This window comes from Colletotrichum fructicola, assembly GCF_000319635.2.
Source record: "Colletotrichum fructicola Nara gc5 chromosome Unknown KSG_Nara_v1_contig10, whole genome shotgun sequence".
NCBI classification, from domain to species: Eukaryota; Fungi; Ascomycota; class Sordariomycetes; order Glomerellales; family Glomerellaceae; genus Colletotrichum; species Colletotrichum fructicola.
Window position 1 is genome coordinate 1,662,066 of NW_027094060.1, and position 17,254 is coordinate 1,679,319.

Here is a 17,254-nt window from a genome sequence, read left to right on the forward strand (position 1 = left end):
AATGCCTCATTGCCCCTCCACGCCGCCCTTTCAAGTTGGTTGTTTCACGTGGCATTCTCGTTGCTCATCGCAGCCAAGTTCGCGAATGGCTTGCTCTGAGCGCTGAAGACAGCATCACCGTCGATGATCGACCTTTTCCGCCTCAAGTCAGACCATGCCGGAGGAGTTGTACCGGAACGTGGTCCGACTCCACAGCTCATTGCCGCACATCTGCATCTTCAGCCCGTCGAGATACGTTCTGAGAGAGTCCGAACAGCCCTGCTGTACCCGCTCGGCGATGAGACCATCCACCATCTCGGCCCACCCGTGGCACATCGCCCAGAGGACGGGCTTTGCGCTCTCGGGCGAAAGGTTGCATTCGTCCGACAAAACTTGAACGATGTTTGAGACGACCGCACCTTGAGCGTCGATCTCTCTCTCAGCCCGGCACTCTTTGTCCCAGCTGGTCACATCGTTCACAACCGATATGTGGCGCGAGAAGGGGACTTCAATGGCAGCTGTCGACTCGAGTTCATCTTTGCTGAGACGGATGCCTTGCGAGAAGCGTTGCAGGGCCAGGAGCAGCCTGTGATGAGTCTAGTCAGCCACGCTCAAGACTTCGGGGGATGAGATGGTCCTTACTGGGCGGCTACGTCGCGTTCTCTGTACTGCAAGTAGTCGGCGATGCCTTTCTTCGCCAAGCGCCCGCTGTCTGTTTGCGAGCGCCAGAAGTCAAACATGGGCCCCACCAGGTCCTGTGCCAGGTGAGCGTCGACAGTCTTCATTCCGTTCCAGACGTCGCCGACGATCTTCTCGATGGGTGACTCGTCGCTCGGCTTTGTATCACCGGTGACTATGGACATCAACCTCTTGTTGTAGGATGCGCCTTTCTCCAGAGACATGTGCTCTAGCAGGTCTTTCTCGCGCCAAGACGTTAGCAAGCGCCCCCTGAGGATACAAATGACAGTCTCGGGAAGACGGCCTACCATCGAGGAGAAAGAGCATGACGGACAAGCGACAGGCAGCCGTGAGCCGCTCTGGCAAAGACGAAGGGTACTGGCAGCAGTGCCAAGTCGGGAGTCCCTCGGCGGCGAATTTCAGCCGAGCTGCCTCGTTTGGGAACGGCCAATGTTCGAGAAAGTACTGGTTGACATCCGCACACACCGTCAAATCCGTGCTTCGGGCGTGAACGATGGTGGTTGACGCATGGCGCAAGTCGGGTCGCCCCGCCAGGGATGCCTGTTGGACTTCCATTGGCCGGCGATTAGGAAGCCAGTCTGCTGTGTCTGCTGTGTCTGCTGTGTCTGCTGTGTCTGCTGGGTACAGTATGAGAACGCGCTGTCTCCGGTGCGTAGGGTGTGAGCTCCTGCCATACCTCGCGCTGGGTACGCAGCAGGAGCTCTCAATATAATAATAGCAAAGTAACCTCTCACATTCATTGCATGTAAGATGCGTTTTGCTAAGAAAAGACGCGCCGGCCATCTCGGGACAGTCATGGTGATGCTTGGCCGCGCTCTCGTCGCTTCTGGTCCTCTACCGCGATGCATCTCATGACTCCAGAAGCTCCCACCCCGTCAGTATAGATTGTATGCCTCGCCCCAAGCTTACTTGCTCACCTCTCTCCCGAGAGACAAAAGTAGCTCTCGTCGCCGTATTCAGAGATGCAAGCTGAGCGGACCCGCCTCTGGCAGGCCAGCAGTTTCCACTTTCAGCATCCTTGTAGGTCTGTACGCCGCAGGGGTTTCCATCGCTCGGACGCACTTGTTTGATCCCAAGGGCCGAAAGCAACTCTGTAGCGGACTCTTGCAGGTTGTGCTAGAACGCGTGTGTATTTTTCGATTCTCTGAATGAGCGTAAGGACGGCAGCATATGTATGTACATATCTTATCTGTAAATTTACGTTTGCTACTGAGGGCTTAACGTCGGCTTTTTCCTGCTATATGAATTCCCACATGAAACCAGCGCAGCAGCTTAGACTTTTGCCTCACAGCCGAACACCTCCATCTTCTCCGGTAACCCCGCCGCCCCGACATGGAACCGACCATCGTAGGACCTATTGCAACTGCACCGCAACTGGATACAACGTTATTAAGTCTCGCTAGCAAAGCCGACATCGTCACCATCGTAACTGCCTGGCCTTCAGTATCGCAGGTACTGCAGTCGGCCATTGCTCTGTGGCTGCTGTACGGGATCCTCCTGGCGTTATACCGCATCACATGCCACCCCCTCGCAGCGATTCCCGGGCCGAAGCTCGCTGCAGCAACCTCCTGGTACGAGATCTGGTTCGATGTTGTGCGATGGGGACGTTACACCCACGAAATCAAGCGGATGCACGAGATATACGGTGGGCCAGACGCACAAAGGTGGAAGCTGGTTGTCTCGGGCTGACCAGAGCAGGGCCCATCATTCGCATCAGCCCCGACGAGGTGCACTGCAACGATCCTAGCTTCATCGATGTTCTGTACGCGAGTGGCGGCAGGAGGCGGGACAAGTCGGGCTCGTTTGTTGTTGGGTTCCCTTCTGAGTATACGCGCCTGATCCGCATCGTGTCCTCGGCATCTGACTGACCGTACCGGTGCACGCAGCCTCCGACTCGTAAGCAAGTCACAGCCTGGGCACGAATCGTGTTGACCACATGGACAGGGAGGTTTCGGTACACTTGACCATGACCACCACCGCTCTCGCAGATCCGCGGCCAGCAAGCACTTCTCGCGGGCACAGATCATAAAGCTTGAGCGGATGATCCACGCCGCCGCGCAGAGGATGTGCGACAAGTTCCTCGCCCACCGCGGGCGCGGCCCCTTCGATGTAGCCACGGCATACAGCTGCTACACGGCCGACATTATCAGCGAATACTGCTTCGGGGAGCCCTTCGGCTTCCTCAGCCAGCCCGGCTGGGAGCCCAACTTCAGGGCAGCCGTGTATGCCATGTTCCATCTCATCCACATCATGAGACACTTCCCGCTCGTGGCCTGGGTTGTAGACCGCGTTCCAATGTAGGTCGCGGACCCTCGACGCCGTGAGCTGCTCTGACGGTGAACAGAAGGGTGGTAGAAGCAGTCTCCACAAAGATCGCAATCCTCGCATACCATTCCAAGGCATGTCCCTCGCCGAGCCGCCGAGTCCTGCACTGCTGACGCTAGCGACAGGTAAAACTGCCGTCGATGGTCCGGCAAGCTAAGGCGGAGTATGACGCCGGGTCGCAGATGAACCAAAACACGGTGCTCTTTTCACTGCTGTCGTCCGACCTGCCGGCTAGAGAGAAGACGGAACAGCGGCTGTCCGGCGAGGCGAACGTGTTCCTTGCCGCTGGAACGGAAACAACGGCGACGGCGCTTGGTCTCTGCACCTACCATCTCCTGAAGAACCCGGACATCATGGCGAAGGCGAAAGCCGAGCTGATGACGGTGGTGAAGGATCCGCATGTGTTACCGGACTGGATGGTCCTCGAAAGGCTCCCGTATTTGAGTGCCGTCATCAAGGAGACTCTGCGCCTGATGTATGGACTCTCGTCGAGGCTGCCCCGAATCGCACCCGACGAAGACGTGCTGTATCAGGGCACGTGGACCCCTCTCGGGACGACACACGCAGTGACCGTCAGACACGTGATCCCCCGAGGCCACGCCATGGGCATGTCGGCCTACCTAGTCCACACGGACGAGCGTCTGTATCCGGAAGCGGCCACGTTCATCCCCGAGAGGTGGCTGCTCAAAGACGGAAGGAAAGCGAGGCATCTTGAGCGGTATCTCCTCACGTTCTCAAGAGGCAGCCGGCAGTGTCTCGGCATGCAGTACGTTGTGCCCGTGTTTCTTTGGCAACTTTCTGTATCAAGGCGTTCGGCTGACCGCGTGGCCCCCAACAGGCTGGCTTACTGCGAATTGTACATTGCTGTCGCAGCGCTAACACTCAGAGTCATGGACGACATGAGGCTGTACAATACAACAGATGCGGACGTCGTGTACGACTTCGACCTGGCCCTCGCAATGCCCAAGAGGGGCAGCAGGGGCATTCGGGTCGACATGTGCTGATGTGGCCTTGTCGGGGCGGCAACGGGCAGGAGGTGCCGATTAGACCGACTGCTCTGGAAGGGTCGCTACGAAGCAATTCCCATGGCACAGAGCGCGGTAAAGGCGGGCTTAGCTCACACTCCGTCCTGACCGCCATGCCCCCTCGCACTCTGTATCTTTTCCTGGAATTTCTTGCGTACATCGGCCGGGCTCAGGTCTTGGAACATTGGTCGAAAATGTATATCTCCGTGTCTGATGGTCTCACGTGTGTTGGGAGCCGACTCGGACCAGTAGCACAGCTCTCTGTTGCTTCGATTGGCAGATCCGTAGACATCATGCCACTTGTTCCCCGAAGATCGTATGCGGCCAACCTGTGCGTATTCCGCAGGTGATGATGACAGTCTCCGAACAGATCCTCTGTGCGATGGTTTTGGCGTTGATTTTGATTTCTTCTTGGATAATTGCCGCGGCGGTCGCCTGTTATTTTTGGTCGGGAGCGGCGGAGGACGAGTGGGCTGCCTGAGCCGAGATGGTGTCTTGGGGACTGTGGCCTCGTCAGCGTCGATCCGCGGTTGGTGCGTTCTACAGACCTATCCTGGAGCCCAAGTAGATCACGTCGTCGTCATTGTGATCGTGAGTTAGTAGCGATGCCGTTCTCGTCGTTGCTGATGCCACAGCTGTTGGCAGGGTGTATCTGTTTGGTGCCCACGCAGGGGTCCTCGAGTTAATAGATATAACATCGTCGTCGTCATTGCAGCTTGAGACCAACGTCGTCGTCATTGCGGTCATCGACAAGGCATCTTTGAAACGTGCATCCTGATATGTGTCTGCTGATATGCCAGCCTCCTCCAAAAGGCCAAAAGGCCAAAAGGCCAGAAGGGTCAGAGCTCAGACCACCTAACGCGTTTCTGGCTTAGCAATCCTTGCGCCAATCAACGCGCGCGGGACGATGAATGCCTTTCACATGACCTGTTGCCTGGATATTGCCCGCAACTTAGTCGGCATAAATCTAAATGAGTCAAGTACCATCGCCTCACTAAGTCCAACGCGGGTGCAGTTTTTTAACATGGAATCTATATTGATGGGATCACTGTCACGCGCCTGACATCTTTTGGGCTACCCTCGAGCTCGTCAACCAGCGAGCACTGGCCGCGTATTTTGTGGCACAGGCGTAATTTCAAGCACAACTCTGTCCGGGGCTCAATCAGGTGTAGCCATGAGTACCGCTTGCAGCAGTTGCTTCTACGATGGGGATGCATCTTAATGCCCTCTGCTTAACGACTTTCTCTCTTTGAAGTTACGCTACTTGTGTTCTAGCTACAGTGCCAGACGTCTTCCTACTCCTGCCTATTTTATTGCTCATTCTTCTCTTCTATCACCTTCGTCTCCGCCGCTTACGGCTTATATCATCATTATCTTCGTCTCGACTTCGCTTCTTACGATGGTCCGAGGTGCCGAAGCACTGCTCGAGCTTCTGGCTCTGCAGCAGCCGCCGCACTGTGAAAGGCGAGCCGCTGATGTGGCGACCCTCGTCGGGGCTCTCCCACAGGCAGACGGCGACCGAGTCCTGCAGACTGGCCACGCGAAACTTCACCTCCAGGCGGAAATGGCCTTCCGGAAAGGCCGTCGGGCACGACGTGAAGTCGGGCACCACTTGGTGGTCACCGATGCGGAAGTAAGCCTTGCTTCCGGCGAGCTGCCGCATGAACTCTTTCAGACTGCCAGAGCCGGCAGCCAGCCGGCATCGTATGTGTGCACAGCACTCGTACCCCCCGTCGGAAAACAGGTATGGTTGCGAATCACGCAGCTCGAAGAAGAACAGCTCCGCCCTCACACACAGCACTAGGCGCCTCAATGGCGGCAGGCCTTCGAAGGTGCAACCGTCGTCCCGCTCAGGATCGTCGAAGCTGGACAGGCTGTCCAAGGGCGGTTCGGGGCCGTCGAACTCGACATCGAAGCGGAAGAACTCACCTGATCGACCGACCTTCTTTTGCGCGACGACCCGCTGCCAGGCGTTCTTGTCGCGGTTCAGAAAGGCCCGCGCCAGCCGGAGGGGAAAGCAGTCCCGCCACCCGCCGTCGGACACGCGGGCTGAAGATCCGGTGCCCACCGAGACCAGAAGGCTCGGGTCGGGGTCCTCGGGGAAAACCGAGGCTACCTCTTGCAAAGCGATGGCAGACGGGTTGTTGGCGACCAACCCCCCGTCTTGGAACGTCCCGAGCCCTTCGATGGACCAGGGCGTGAAATAGCTGCGCGTCCATCAGCATTTCGATCTCTGCCGGCAAGTCATCGCAACGGCCATTTGCACGTCGCAAGGCCTGGTCAGTACTGACTACGGAGCGGCGGTCGCACACCGGAGGCTGCCAATTGAGTCAGTCGGTCAGTGATCGGGGAGACGCGGGCACGGCGCGGAAACACGTGGGAACCACACACATCTCCCACAAGGCCAGCTGGCCCCCATTGACGCTCGTCCTCAGTAGCTCGTAGTCTAGCCAGCCTGTCAGCACCGGCTTCGCGGTACCTGATCGCCTCGAGAGAAACGGGGAAACTACCGCGATCCCCACCCCGCTGACCTGCGCCATTGTAGTTGGTGAAGATGCAGGCGCTTGCGTCCCGCACGGTGGCGACCGTCATGCCGACCATGGCACCCATCTTGTCGGCGGCCGAGTAGTCGGCGATGCCTCTGTCGGAGCCGAACATGTCTCGCAGGGCCTGTTCGATATGCTGGGACGGGTACCTGCTGTCGAAGAGAAGTACAGCTGCGGCACGGACGACCGTGGCCAAAACAGGAACCTGCATCATCAGTCGCACGAGAGAGCTTATGATCGGAATGGACGGGACTCCACGAGGCGTGAATGCGTGGTTCGAAAAGGACTCGAAGCGGGCGATGCACTCGTCCACCGTCCAACCGTTGATGCAGAGAGCACCGGCGCTGATGGCGCCTGCGACGGTCCGTCAGTTGGTCACTCACACTGTATCGGCGTCTGCAACGGCAGCGTCCCGCAACACACCTGAGCTCGTCCCGAAGACTACGTCAAAGTTCTGCTGTACCGGATGGCCTGGCAGGCCAATGTCGTCCTCGAGCTGCTTCAGCAGCTTGAGGGGGTATTTCCCCCGCGTCCCGCCGCCGTCGATGCACAGCACCCGCGCCGACGCGGTGTCCGGCTTCACGCGCACCTGCATACAAATGGTCTGTCCGCAGAGGATACACTCGTCGACTTCGACAAGCCAGGGGTCGGCCGCACTCGCGATGCCAAATACCTTGATACAGTTCTCGCACTGGCCGTGGCCGCACTCGGGGAAGAACTGCGGGCGGCGGCGCAGACAATGGAAGCACGTGCTGTCGGACCGAAGCGGAGCCCAGTCCTCCGCAAAGGCGGCGACGAGCTGGCGATGGAGCGACGCCGAGGTTTGGCCCGTCGTCAGCTGCCGGAATATACGGGCCATCTGTGCCTCGATCATCTTGGAGAACTGCGACGGCAAGACGAAGTCGGTGGACCCCTCGTGCGCGAGGACGGCGGTGCCGCACACGTTGTGGCAGACGTCCTTGTAGAACATCTGGAAGACGTCGCGCGGATCGAAGACTGGGACTTGTTAGTGGTGACCAAAAGGGACGGATGAGCGTGGGTGTGTTGATGCGCGGATGCGTGGACGCGTGGACATCGCAGACGTACGGTGCATGCCTGGGGGATACTGGTCGAGGACAAAGCTGGAGGCGATGACGGGCACGGCGAATCTCTTGAGGTCCTCGACGGAGTCGCAGTGCGTCAAGAAGCGCGCGAGGTGTGCCGGCAGATCTGGCGCCACCGGGCTGTCCAGCCGGGATACGGCGAGAAAGTCGAGGGGCGGCGCGCCGGCATCGGCAATGTGCTCCGCGGCGTGGCGGAGAAGGCCGGCGAGGTGGGTGGCCGAGAAGAGGCAGCTGCCGAGCACGCGCTCGACCCGTTTCGTCTCGGCCATGTAGGAAAGCTCGTTGCTGAGTATGTCCCAACGCAGGGAATGCAGCTGACGGCGCGTGGACGTTGGGGTGGTGTCGGCCAGGCTGATGATGCGGACACCGTGGAAACGTTCAGACACGTGGGCGTGTGTCCTCTTCCGGACGGCCTGTAACAGCTGACTTCGGGTGCGGTTTTCGTCGCCGCCGTTCGTGACGACCACCAACCAGGGCCGCACCGACGACGTAGACGGTGCACCCAGGTCCAGCCACGACGCCAGCCGCCGGGCGACGGCCTCTACGCCGCCGACATCGTCGGCGAAGAAGCAGACAGCGTCGGCAAAGGGGAGAAGCATGCGATTATAGACGTGGTCGCCTACCTCCACCGCCGTGGGCGGCCTGTCTTCACGGTGAGAGATCGCCAGTGGTCTTGCTACGAGTTCGTGGCAGAGCGTAGACTGCTTCGGCCTCCCCAGCCGCCTGTGAGGCGGGACGTCGGCATCGGCAACCAACGTGGGCCTTGCGCCTGACGCGCCGACCGGGGCTAGCGACAGATGGATCTCGCCGTGGCCCCGGGTCGTGTTAGGCCTCGTGATGGTCACGCCGAGTCTCTGCATAGCAACCCGCTTGGTCGCATTTCCTATCAACACAAGCGCACTGGGGTATTGGCCGTCCGGGCATGGCAGACTGTCCAGTAGTCTCTGTGCACGATCCGAGCATTCGACAGTGTACGCGTGGTCCTTGGCGGCCCCGCGCAGCCATCCAGTGTGCTTACAACCGGTCATCATGTGCAATGAGTCAAGTTCGCCGGGTGGTACTGTGCGGGAGAGACGCGTCCGTATTATAGCAGTGGCGGCGGCGGCGGCAGCAATTTGGGACGCCAAAGCGAGCCGTAGGTTGGCAGCCTCGAAGGCCGATGCACTGGTGGAATCTACTACTGTCTCCGATCCTTAGCCAACGCCCAGGAGTCACTTCCAGCTGCAGAACCTGGCCAGGTCCCGACCTCTCCGTAGTATCATTCTGGCTGACGGCATCCTGTAACAGACGACATCGGCTGAGTTGGCCGTGTTTGGTGTAGGATGCTCGTGGCTTGCCCCGGACTCGGGCATGGTTGATTTGGGGCACATCGGGGACGTTGAGGCTTAACATATCAGAAGGCAGAATGTGCGCCTTCCGAGACAGAAGCTTGTATGAACTTCATCTCTGCGCCTTACGTCTCTTGATAGGCGCCTGTTAACACTGTAGATGCTATAGAATAGTAATTCATTGCATCTATATAATATGACACTATATAACACTACAGTATAACACTACGCTCTCACGCTCAACTATCAACACCTCCACCAGCATTCATCAACGTCGGGGGAAAGCTGTGGTGGCCACATGATGACACCGTATCAACTGCGCCCACCCAACCAAGCTGGTGCGGGCCACAGAAGCAGGTGCAGTAGGGCCAGTTGATATAGCGTCTACTGTCCAAGTTCCAGGCCCATAGCGGGTCGTGCATATACTCCAAGCCGTCTTGCGTCGACACAATCGACATCGGTGTTGGATAATCGGCCGAGGGTCCGGCTTCCGGCTGGCTCCTCTCCGGGGATGTCCGGTTGTCGGGGGTCCAAGGGCTAGCATCGCCGTGACCCGTGTCAGACGCGTCCTCGTGCAGAGCATCGCGCGAACTGAACACAGGCGACGAGGAGGACGTTGCAACGCTGTTTTCCACCATAGCAGACGCCCTTGCCGTCTTGTTGCGAGTCGCGCGGTATGTGTGTGTTGGTTGGACTTCCGTCAGGCCCGCATCCGCAAGCCTCCAATAGGAACCTTTACCTTCTACCCGTTCGAAGGCCTTGTTATCGACGATCAGCAGGGGCCATGTTGCGTCACTTGATTGAAGGTAAATACAAACCTTGTTCACGCAAAGGTTTGAGCGAACACTGTTCCTCCATCCTTTACGTGTCCCTCTGTCGGTGTTTTTCTCAAACCACTTGTAAAGGTCGCGCAGGCCCATCTGCTTGGTCTCGCTGCTACGGAGTGCAACGAGTATGAACTCCGCATATGTTGTGTTCCCACCTTCACCCACCTTGGTGACGGTGGTCGGCGACGATGCGCCGGCCGTGTTGGTCAGGTGCCGGAAGGCCGGACCCGGGCTGAAGCTACGCTGTGGCGGCGTGCCGTTTTGCGATGGCATAGAGGTAGACCCAGGCCCTTGGCGGGCGGCTCCGTCTTCATGATGTGTGAGGCCGTGTGGTTTTCGAGAAACCTGGGAAGAAACGAGCTTAGAAGAGACGGTGTCCATGGACTCAAGCGACTTGTCGCGCAACGATGTGCTAGGTCGGCAGTGGGATCAAGCAAACCGGGCTTACAGCGGTACGCGTGAAAGCTAGCCGATTCAGCGGACATGTCTGCGCTTGACGAACGATCTTATTCCTAGGCATAGCTTAGTACAGTAGTACTTTGCCTAGTTGCGATCGTGAGTTGCTGTGGCATCACAAGCCCCAGCGCCAGAGTCAGACGAAAGTCCAGATATGGGTGTACCTTTTCCCGAGCCATGGCCGGGGGATCCAGGACGACAGCCAAACAGGGTCTTCAGAAGCCGGAGTCGACGCTGTGGAGAGGCAGGTCCAGAAATGGCGAGCGAGCCAAATGTGGATGTGGCCGTTTGCGACTTTGCGCTGTTGTTGGACCTGGGCATCCTCTGCTGGAACAGCCAAAGAGGCTCTCCAGAAGCCGGAGTCGACGCTGTGGAGAGGCAGGTCCAGAAATGGCGAGCGAGCCAAATGTGGATGTGGCCGTTTGAGGCTTTGCGCTGTTGTTGGACCTGGGTATGCCGAGCCTGTCCCGCCTCCCAACATCTTGCACATCCCTGTCGACGGCCCTTTTGCATCACCAGGGGAGAGAGAACAACAATTGGGCCCTGACGAATGTCCAAGAACGGCAGCTGCAGTGAACATTGGACGGGCACTTTCCGCCTGCAGTACCGCGAGGACATGACTGGGCTGGGGCTCGCCAATCACTCTTGATCGCAAAGCATGCAACCGATGGTTGTGATTGCGACATCCTGTGGGGCTAGATCTGTGTCGTCCTACTGTGCTCCCTGACTTGGTCGCTGAAGCTGTCGGTCGAGCCGCCTGCCACCGTAATTGCAAGACGGAAGTCAACCGGGCCTGGTAAGGGACTGGCCACACCACTTGGTAGCCAGGCACGCCCGGCGCTCGTAGTTAGGTTGATGAAGCCACTTCACGCAGGATTGACTCGCGATTGGAAGTTGATTGATTCGCAGCTGATTAGGACTATGCAGCTTTAAAACGGAGAGATGGGCAAGACCGCCAGTATGGGGACCATCCTCCCAAGCTCACCCCTGTCATGCATGAGCAGTAGCTCATTAGCATTAGCCCATCACCACAATCTCTGCCAACCTAATGACCCATGTCGTCATCACAGTTCCAGGCTCTGCAAACTCAGTGGCCCTTGGAGAATGACACCGGGATTTTGATGGTCTTTGCCATCTAACTACTTCACTGCAGACTTAAGGTCGTGTTTTTGCAAAGAAATGCTATACATAAGTTACGCCTTGTCATCAAAGCTGCATCCTCTTTCATGTGGCGTGGCCAATGACCCAGTTATTAAATAGATCGCCCTCCGTAACACTGAAACATCTTATACTGCCGTTCTTGTCTACCTTGCGTCCCGTGTTGCTTCCCCTCATCGATCAAACGCGCCGCATCATAACCAGAGCCCTCAATCAGAAACGTCCTCGGTGACTTCATCTGCAAAAGACCACTCTTACGTGTTGTTCCTCGGCCCAGAGTAGGCAGGAGGTGGAAAAGGCGGCACATCCACAGCCATGTAGGATTGCCGATCGACCTCCACGGTTGTCGTCACAAGAACGCCGTCACCTGTGTGCCTGTTACCTGTGTCCGGAGACCCGTTGCTGCTGCCTTTCCGTATCTGCGTCCGGCATCGCCTCAGTCTGTCGAGAGACCGGTCCCACCCGTGTTTGGGGCTGTCCTTGCTCAGAAAGCCCTCCGACGGCGCGGGCCGATGCCGGGTCCCGACGCTGACGAGGAGCAGACGTAGACTCGGCAAGCTCGCACATAGCATCGCCACGGACTGCTCGACGAACGACCACACCACAATATCCACATGATCCCATGTCTCGTCAAACGTGGTGCTATACTCTACCAGGTACTTGACCCGGACGGCCGACGTGATGCACGCGCTGCCTGCCGTGTGAGCCTTCCTCGTTTTGCCTACTGCGAGTGGAAAGGGATATGCAATACGTACAATGAGCCCATGCTGAACAGCGCAATCACTGCCAGGCGCCGCCGGAGAGAAACCTTGAGCCGCCACAAGTAGGGGACCGGCAGGAGCAGGATGGCCATGTCCTCGGCGATGGCAAGTCCGCCGCTGCTGTAGCCCACCGCCTGCAAGTTCAGACATCGACGGTCGGTGATGGTTCGGTCCCAGATCGACTGCACCGGCACGCATTGCGCCGCGAACGGGATGGTAAAGAGCGTGCCATGCAGCAGCAGAACGAGCTGGATGCCCAGAGCAATCCTCCGAAAAGTCTCGGATGGGAAGACTCGGCCGAGGAAAAGCACGATCGACAGCTTGACGGCAGCTTGGAGGACAGTGTAGATCAGGTTTCCAACGTAGAGCATCTGACCCGGCGTTAGGACGAGGCACCACGGTCAGTCGGGGTGTCGGGGTACCGGGGTCACCAAACCTTGCGAATAACGACCCCGTTGCCAACCGGTATCGTCCAGTAGTGCATGCCGAAACCGATGCTTGTGATATGCAGATAGACCGTAGTCAGCGCGATGAGGAGGGCCTGCTGGACAACGTCAGGGAGGGTTGCCCCAGGGGCTGGGACACATTACGGCCGCGAAAATGGTCATGTAGTCGTCCCTCCACAGGCCGCCGCCGTACTGTACGCGGCTGACAAGACGAAGCATCACGACGACCAGCACGAGACTGCAGCTGATGATGAGCGTCCGTCGTACTTCCGTCCTCCGCGATGCTTTGGGGTACGCCTCGCACAGGGCTCCTTCCACCTCCGCCGCAGCTTCAAAAAGTCAGAAGCGCCATGAGACAGGAATAGTAAGGCCGACTTAGTTGGTCGTCAAATGGGCAGTTGGTCTGCACGCATGTCGAAAGCTCCGACTGAACGGAGATGTCCGGACAGATACACGCCGTCACGTCTCCTGGATCGCACGCGGACGCGAAAAATGTGCTGCTGATACATTCAGACTAGGTGAAAAACTCGTCAGCGCGACGCACACGTGGATGATATCGCCAAGACGTACAGCACACGACGGAACCTGCGAAAGAATCTCGACGGCTGACGTCGCTTTCGCGGTGGTAATCGCAAGTTGGAGTAGCAGCACTATGAGAGCTGGAGACCGGCGACACATTGCAGAATAAATGCTGGGAAGCACGCGCGGAGATACTGACGCGAGCGGCTGGCAACCAGGGTTTCGACGCTGGGACTAGCGACATCATGCGGCTGCAGACCCTGCTGCTTCAGGCGAGGCTCCATCATATATGTGGGATGTGTGCGGTGCTGGGTGGCACTTCTGGTGTCGATCGAAGCAGACGGAACCTGCTCTCACAGTCCGGCGCTGGGATAGCAGGAAGCCACTTTCACCGATGGTGGGCAAACTTCTGCACTGCGTGTTTAAGCGGCTGTTCTAGCGTATCCGTTTGTTCAAGCGAGTTCTGCGACCAATATGATCTCTGTTTCCTTTCAGCCTGGCTGCATAGGTCAGCGTTAAGTCCAGGGCTATTGGGAAAGCGTCATCTTCGCAACGAGGCGATTTTCATGGTGTAAAACTCAAGTCGCCAGGGAAGAAACCCATCTAGTACCGTTTTTATAAGAAGCCTCACTATAGAACTTGCGATTCCTAGTGCAAGTCCGCTTATCGACATACACATACGACGTTGGACAGCTTATGGTTGATGCCTCGCATGGTTTCAAGGAGTTCTAGAGCAACCGTGTGACTTTCTCTTTAAAGAAAGAATTGGGCTTATTTAGAATAAATCAATCCACTACTCCGAATCTCCAGCGTCAGAATCAGAGCTTTCACCCGACGCGTCTGAGCTTTCAATAAAGTCGGAGTCGTCGTCAGAGATTCCATCGTACTCATTGTTACTCTCAACGCTCTGCCCTGACAAGGGCGAGCCTCCACCAGAGTCAGGGTCAGACGTTTCAACAAACTCATCCTCAGAAAGATCCTCATCCAAGTCACATGCCGGATGGCCCGCAGACTCCAGCTCGTCCTCACTAAGTATATCGAGGAGTAGCTCTGACGTATCTGCCGTGTTCAACTCGAACACGGCCCGTGTCCGATGCATAGACGACTCGTGGGTATCGGGAACCAGGATTCGTACGCAGCAGTAGATGTAAAGCATCTTCTTTGATACCGAGTCGTCACAGGGACCGAAATCTGTGGGCAAGATCCCGGGGTGAACGGCGTCGTCTGGCGCCTGGGTTTCCCAGATCCGTGCGGAGAGCATCAGGACTTGCTCCAGCACTTTAATCACGATAGACATGTTGTCAATGTCAAAGCACAGTATCTTGTCGAGTTCGAACAGGAGGTTGATCTTGTCTCCTGACGGCATGTCGTCAGGTTCATCGGGCGCTCCGCAGACTTTCAAGCACGCCAGGAGCGTTGCTACCTTGACGACGAACTCTTTGCCGTGGAGCGGACCACACAGACAGCTGATGATGTGCTCGATGAACCGGCTCCCTGCGACGCTGTTGACGTCTTCCCTGACTCTGTCGAATGGCGGGTACCACGTATCGTCAGTCAGTCCGTTATGAGGGCAGTTAACTGCCAGGCAGATGGCGAGGCAGCACCGCTCGTCTTGCCTGAGCAGGTTGGTCCTAAGAATCGTTAGCAGGACGTTCCCAGGCAACAAGGTCTTATTTCGCTCACCACATGGAGTCCATGATCACTTTCAGCACGGTGGTGGCGTTTCAGTGGCCCATTTCCCATTGTTGCATGCCAATCATCGTTCTTATATCACCTTCACAATAACGCGGTCCTAGACTGCAATACTGCTCAGAAGAACACATTTCTGCTCTTGGTGTATGTCAGCTCATGTTGCCATCCGACATCGTCTCCGAGAAAACGGATCTTCTTCGTCGCTAGTCTAGCACAGCGATCATCGGCCCACTGCGCAGGAGTTCGAGTCAAGAACTGTTTCTGCCACAATTGATACGCCGGGATGGGATCTTCTCGTGGTTCACTGGCGCACGAAAGCTTCGATCCACCTTCATGCATGCTCAGCCGACCATGGCAGCCCCATCCGGCTTCTTAGATCTTGCGATTCTTCGCCGAAATCTACCATAGTCAAGATACGGCTTCAGTCTACATCTACAAGCTTGGCCCCGCGTTCTTGAGTGGTTTTGTATAAAACAGTTTCGGCATGTACGTTACCCGGTATCATATAAACACACCAGCCCATTCGCAACATAGACTGGCATGGCAGCTAGACCGTTGAAACGTCCTCGCCGGTCAATCGACTTACCGGATCTGCCGACCGACATAGACAACGCAGTCGCAGCCCTGGGTGGAAAGACCCATGCAATCGACCTTGCAAATGATACTATCCAGTTGCAAAAGGCGCCGGTCAGCAAGGAAAAACGTCTGGAAGAGCTTGTGAGAGACTCTGGTCGGCTCAGAAAGGAACTTGACTACTGGAAAACCGTGGCTCTGGAAGGAACCAGCTTCATGTCGAGTGTCGACGAAACCGTGACGCAACTTCGACATGTAATTGACAGATTTTTGAGCGCCGTGGAGGAGACGAACGCTGTGGTTGCGGGGACCAGCGTGACTCCTGGTCATCCGTCTCCCTCTGGGCCCAGCAGAGACGCAGACAGGCGGAACCCATGCCCCCAAGACTTGCCAGGACCAAAAGACAACCTTGATGTACTTTTAGCTCCTGTGAGACGGGGTCGAAGAGATAATGACCTTGGACCTGTTGACGTGGGGAGAAAGCGTACGCGGCCTCCAGACATTCCCGGAGGTTGGCTCTAAAAAGAAGCGTGGTTTGCCTACTGTAATCTACTTCTCGACCCCCGGCATCATACATCTGAACTCCTGTGGCTCTATGGAATATCTTTCGTTGAGAATGAGCGAGATGCCTGCTGCATTCCCGCCAAGCGGGAGACATTTGAGGCAAGAGATGTACTGCAGCCATCCATTGATATGTGCACTTAATGATGAAGACATAATGGTGTGATATCCCCTGTACATACTAGAGATTGGAAAACATAGACATCCATCACAGTATCGCAGCGGCCAAATCAATCAGCACGGTCACTCAAGTACACCGGTGCATCACAGAAGCTATGCAGGCCTGGTTAGAGCAGAAATATGCCGGCCGCTTCAAGGGGGGCGGGGGGGTTGAACAACAGAGTCTTCTGTTTTGACGCTGAACGCGGCGATTTCCTTGGGCATCATGGACCTCGTACAAGAAACGTCCCGTACAGCCGGCCTACTCATCCAGAAGTGGCTATCATGCAACAACACCAATATCGAACCCCGCAGGCGATTGCAAACCCGGCTGTATCTTAGATGATGGAAGGCGCCGCTTCATGCGCAATTGCCAGCCAAGCCCCTACCCCTTGCATTCATCGCCGCTTGTAGGGACAGAGCAATCTACTGGCTGCTCGTAGGATATTATCACCCCTGTCGTCGGCTGTGGCGCTTCCGATTTGACGGTTGAAGTGAGTGACAGATACCCGGGCTTGTGCGGGCCGACATCAGACACCACAACCACATCCACACCCGTTACGACGAGGACTCGACACGTGAGTCGCGTGATCGAACAAGAATTGGCAGACGCCCAGTCTGAACAACGAACATATATAACATTCCCAGTCGCGCCCTTCACAACCGGCTTCCTGACTTCATTACATTTGAGCACCCAGCAACCCGGCAGACTCACAATCATCATGGCTCCTCAGACTCCAACGCCCAAGATTCTCACTGAAAGAATCCCGGTATCATCCTTACTAGAGACCGGCTCGGTCACGCAGCCACTTTCGTATGACAGTGATTCTCAATCTGAGGACGCCGCCAGACAGCAAAACCTAACAGCAGATGATGCGTCATCGTTGGCAAGCATCAAGTGCCACCTATCTAACCAACAGGCCATTGCCGCGGCATATCCCGATTCAACGAGCCACATGACGGAGGCACATCCGCTACTTTTGCCTGCGAAGCTGACTCGCCCCCCGAAACCCCCTTCTGAGGGCGTTATGAGCACAAGCAGAGCTCTCCAACAAACGCTTAACAGCCACAGCAATTCTATGGTCTTTAGCTGCCCA

The 17,254-nt window shown here is 56.9% G+C and overlaps 7 protein-coding genes across 7 annotated transcripts; 1 reads left to right on the forward strand and 6 right to left on the reverse strand.

Annotated features, from left to right (window-relative positions):
• Positions 1-147: 147 nt before the first annotated feature.
• Positions 148-1,418, reverse strand: Ari1-1 (Aristolochene synthase; the record flags this gene model as incomplete). Its single annotated transcript, XM_066153348.1, has 4 exons — positions 148-565; positions 622-895; positions 966-1,292; positions 1,355-1,418. 4 exons carry the CDS (start codon positions 1,416-1,418, stop codon positions 148-150), a joined length of 1,083 nt encoding a protein of 360 aa, XP_066007162.1.
• Positions 1,419-1,826: 408 nt separating this feature from the next.
• CGGC5_v015944 (Cyrochrome P450 monooxygenase) lies at positions 1,827-4,007 on the forward strand (the record flags this gene model as incomplete). Its single annotated transcript, XM_066153349.1, has 7 exons — positions 1,827-1,850; positions 1,970-2,025; positions 2,082-2,323; positions 2,377-2,503; positions 2,565-2,574; positions 2,623-2,975; positions 3,026-3,116. 7 exons carry the CDS (start codon positions 1,827-1,829, stop codon positions 3,114-3,116), a joined length of 903 nt encoding a protein of 300 aa, XP_066007330.1.
• A 113-nt stretch (positions 4,008-4,120) lies between these two features.
• Positions 4,121-4,766, reverse strand: CGGC5_v015945 (uncharacterized protein; the record flags this gene model as incomplete). Its single annotated transcript, XM_066153350.1, has 3 exons — positions 4,121-4,530; positions 4,577-4,680; positions 4,756-4,766. The coding sequence occupies 3 exons, from the start codon at positions 4,764-4,766 to the stop codon at positions 4,121-4,123; spliced, it is 525 nt and encodes a 174-aa protein (XP_066007113.1).
• A 595-nt stretch (positions 4,767-5,361) lies between these two features.
• Positions 5,362-8,705, reverse strand: Pnpla8-2 (Calcium-independent phospholipase A2-gamma; the record flags this gene model as incomplete). The annotated part of the gene is made up of 6 exons (XM_066153351.1): positions 5,362-6,235; positions 6,320-6,346; positions 6,420-6,474; positions 6,539-6,928; positions 6,998-7,570; positions 7,661-8,705. 6 exons carry the CDS (start codon positions 8,703-8,705, stop codon positions 5,362-5,364), a joined length of 2,964 nt encoding a protein of 987 aa, XP_066007331.1.
• Positions 8,706-9,244: 539 nt separating this feature from the next.
• On the reverse strand, positions 9,245-10,105 carry FOXJ3 (Forkhead box protein J3; the record flags this gene model as incomplete). The annotated part of the gene is made up of 2 exons (XM_066153352.1): positions 9,245-9,763; positions 9,824-10,105. The coding sequence occupies 2 exons, from the start codon at positions 10,103-10,105 to the stop codon at positions 9,245-9,247; spliced, it is 801 nt and encodes a 266-aa protein (XP_066007332.1).
• A 1,595-nt stretch (positions 10,106-11,700) lies between these two features.
• Positions 11,701-13,331, reverse strand: CGGC5_v015948 (Satratoxin biosynthesis SC1 cluster protein 4; the record flags this gene model as incomplete). The annotated part of the gene is made up of 6 exons (XM_066153353.1): positions 11,701-12,136; positions 12,202-12,578; positions 12,644-12,748; positions 12,798-12,982; positions 13,029-13,167; positions 13,224-13,331. The coding sequence occupies 6 exons, from the start codon at positions 13,329-13,331 to the stop codon at positions 11,701-11,703; spliced, it is 1,350 nt and encodes a 449-aa protein (XP_066007340.1).
• Positions 13,332-13,965: 634 nt separating this feature from the next.
• On the reverse strand, positions 13,966-14,869 carry CGGC5_v015949 (uncharacterized protein; the record flags this gene model as incomplete). Its single annotated transcript, XM_032027647.1, has 2 exons — positions 13,966-14,803; positions 14,856-14,869. The coding sequence occupies 2 exons, from the start codon at positions 14,867-14,869 to the stop codon at positions 13,966-13,968; spliced, it is 852 nt and encodes a 283-aa protein (XP_031876003.1).
• Positions 14,870-17,254: the final 2,385 nt, after the last annotated feature.